Below are 2,573 nucleotides of genomic sequence, written 5' to 3'. Positions count from 1 at the left end.
CAATGTGCTTCAATATAATAATAAACTTGAAAAAAAAAAAAAAATGTTTTGTTTCTTCCATTTCTTCTCTTAATAAAATATTTACATTATTATATTATAGTATAATATACATATATATATTTTTTTTTTTTTTTGTGCAATAAAAATTACATTTTAGATATAATAAAATAAAGAATAATATATATTCATTATATATTATTCCTTTTTACATAATATATACTTCTTAACTACTATTTTTTCATTTTATACTTTATTATTATTGTCACTCAACCTATATTAATTTTTGTCATTTTGTTATTTTATATATATATATATATATATGTATATATATAATATATATATGTTCTTAGAAATTAAGAACATTCATTTATAGGTTTTAGGGGGAATATACCCTAATTCGTAAAATATGAATTAAAAAAAAAAAAAAAAAAAAAAAAAGAAAAAAAAAATTTTTAAATCTATAATTATTGTAAAAGATAGAAGATGACATAATATTCTATCTCCTTTTTATTATTACTATTTATATGATATTTACCATAATTTATGGGCATAATAATGGCATTTCTTACCCATAATAAAATAAAAGAAAAATGAAGGAAAACTAAAAGAAAAATAAAATAAAACTGACCGCTTTAATAACATCATATAGAATATATATATATATATATATATATTTATTTATATTTATAAATGTACACATATATATTTCATTTTAGTACATGTATTTATTTTATTTTTTTTTATTATTAAAAAATGAATTGCTTCGTTTTATTTGTCATAGTAGTTGCTTTGGTAACTATTTTAGACCAGTGTAAACAAATTCCCAAATTTTATGCAAGGTGAAATATATATATATATATATATTATTTTATACTATATTACATATAAATAAAATATATATATTATGTAACGTATTCATATATGTACGTATTTTTACTATACATCATGAGAATTTTAAAAAATATCAAGCCTTGATTATTCGCGTACACAATAATGTATATATGTATGTATATATATTTATTTATATGTTAAAAATTTTTTTTTTTTTTTTAGGAAATTTGCCCATATGCTTTGTGGGTTACTTATTTTGATGTTCGACGTAAGTATTAATGGATATAGGAGAGGTTTGCCACATAATATAAGGAACATTATACAAACAGATTACAGGGTTTATTTTATTTACCTTATAGCAATAACGTCAATATTGCGCTGTTTTTTTTATCCATTTAGGTATAAAAAATGAAAAAGATATATTAGAAAAAATAATCCTAACTTTTATGTACTCCTTAGCAAGCACTTATATAAATAAATAAATAAATAAATATATATATATATATATATATTATAATTTTTTTTTTTTTTTTTTTTCCAACAGATTTGGTGTATATAAAGATAAAGGAATCATAGTTTACAATGTTATCGTATCTATTTTTTTCTTTTTTAAACTCCCCTTGTATGTTTTAACACCAATATTTTTTGCGGATCCAATGGCGGCAATAGTAGGAAGACAATTCCCAAATTATGCCATTTATAAAAAGAAAACGGTAAGATAAAGGAAAACAAATTAATATATATATATATATATATATATATATATATATATATATATATATTTATTTATTTATTTATTTATATATATTTATTTTTATAGCTTCATGGAACGTTGACGTGTTTTTTTGTTTCCCTTGTGACATTGTTCTATGTCGGTAATTATTGGCATATTTTAATTTTAAGTTTATCACTAAGCTTTTTAGAATTATTCGGAGGGAGTTTTGATAACTTATTAATGTGCTTTCCAATTTTTATTTATATGACATTTTTTAAAGTTTAAATATGTTATATAATATTATATCAATCAATATAAAAAAAAAAAAATAATAAATATCATATATAATATAATTTTTGTTTATTCTTTTAATTTTTAAACATTTTTAATCTTTTAATATTTGTGAAATTTTCCTTTTAGAAGGAAATTATTTTTAATATATATATTTTTTTTTTTTTTTCTTCTTCTTTTTTTTCTTTTTTTTTCTTTTGATTTTTTTTTTTTTTTCCTTTTGATTTTTTCTTTTTAATATTTTTTAATAATTTTTACGTATTGTTTTGTATTATCATTATTATATTTTCTTCTATGAAAAGGAAATAAAGAGACAAAACAGAAAAACAACTTATAAAAGTAATAATACATATTAAAAAAAATATATATATGTAATAAAATATAGGAAAAGCCTTACAACCATTAAAGAATGGATATAAAAATGTATTTACATTAATGTTGTAGATTTTTATTTTTTATATGTTTTTCTTTATGTGTAGAATGGGAAAATATGGTTATTAACCTTGTTAACACTTTATCAGAAAAAAAAAAAAAAAAAAAAAAAAAAATATATATATATATATATTTTTCATATAGATGTAAATACTATTAATTTATAATATTGCCATAATTACTACATTTTAATTTTCTTAATTCTTTTTTTTTTTTTTTAAATAAATTATTATATTTTTTATTTTTTGATTTTATTTAATATAAAAAATAATATCATAAAATAAAAAAAAAAATATATATATAA

The 2,573-nt window shown here is 17.1% G+C and overlaps 1 protein-coding gene across 1 annotated transcript; it reads left to right on the top strand.

Annotated features, from left to right (window-relative positions):
• Window positions 1-753: 753 nt before the first annotated feature.
• PRSY57_0708500 (putative membrane protein) lies at window positions 754-1,831 on the top strand (the record flags this gene model as incomplete). The annotated part of the gene is made up of 4 exons (XM_012906746.2): window positions 754-839; window positions 1,054-1,230; window positions 1,376-1,544; window positions 1,652-1,831. The coding sequence occupies 4 exons, from the start codon at window positions 754-756 to the stop codon at window positions 1,829-1,831; spliced, it is 612 nt and encodes a 203-aa protein (XP_012762200.1).
• Between the last annotated feature and the right edge of the window lie 742 nt (window positions 1,832-2,573).

The sequence above is a fragment of the Plasmodium reichenowi genome, chromosome 7, assembly GCF_001601855.1.
Source record: "Plasmodium reichenowi strain SY57 chromosome 7, whole genome shotgun sequence".
In the NCBI taxonomy this organism is placed as follows: domain Eukaryota; phylum Apicomplexa; class Aconoidasida; order Haemosporida; family Plasmodiidae; genus Plasmodium; species Plasmodium reichenowi.
Note: the sequence above shows the minus strand (reverse complement) of the source record. Positions and strands in the feature narration are given on the sequence as shown.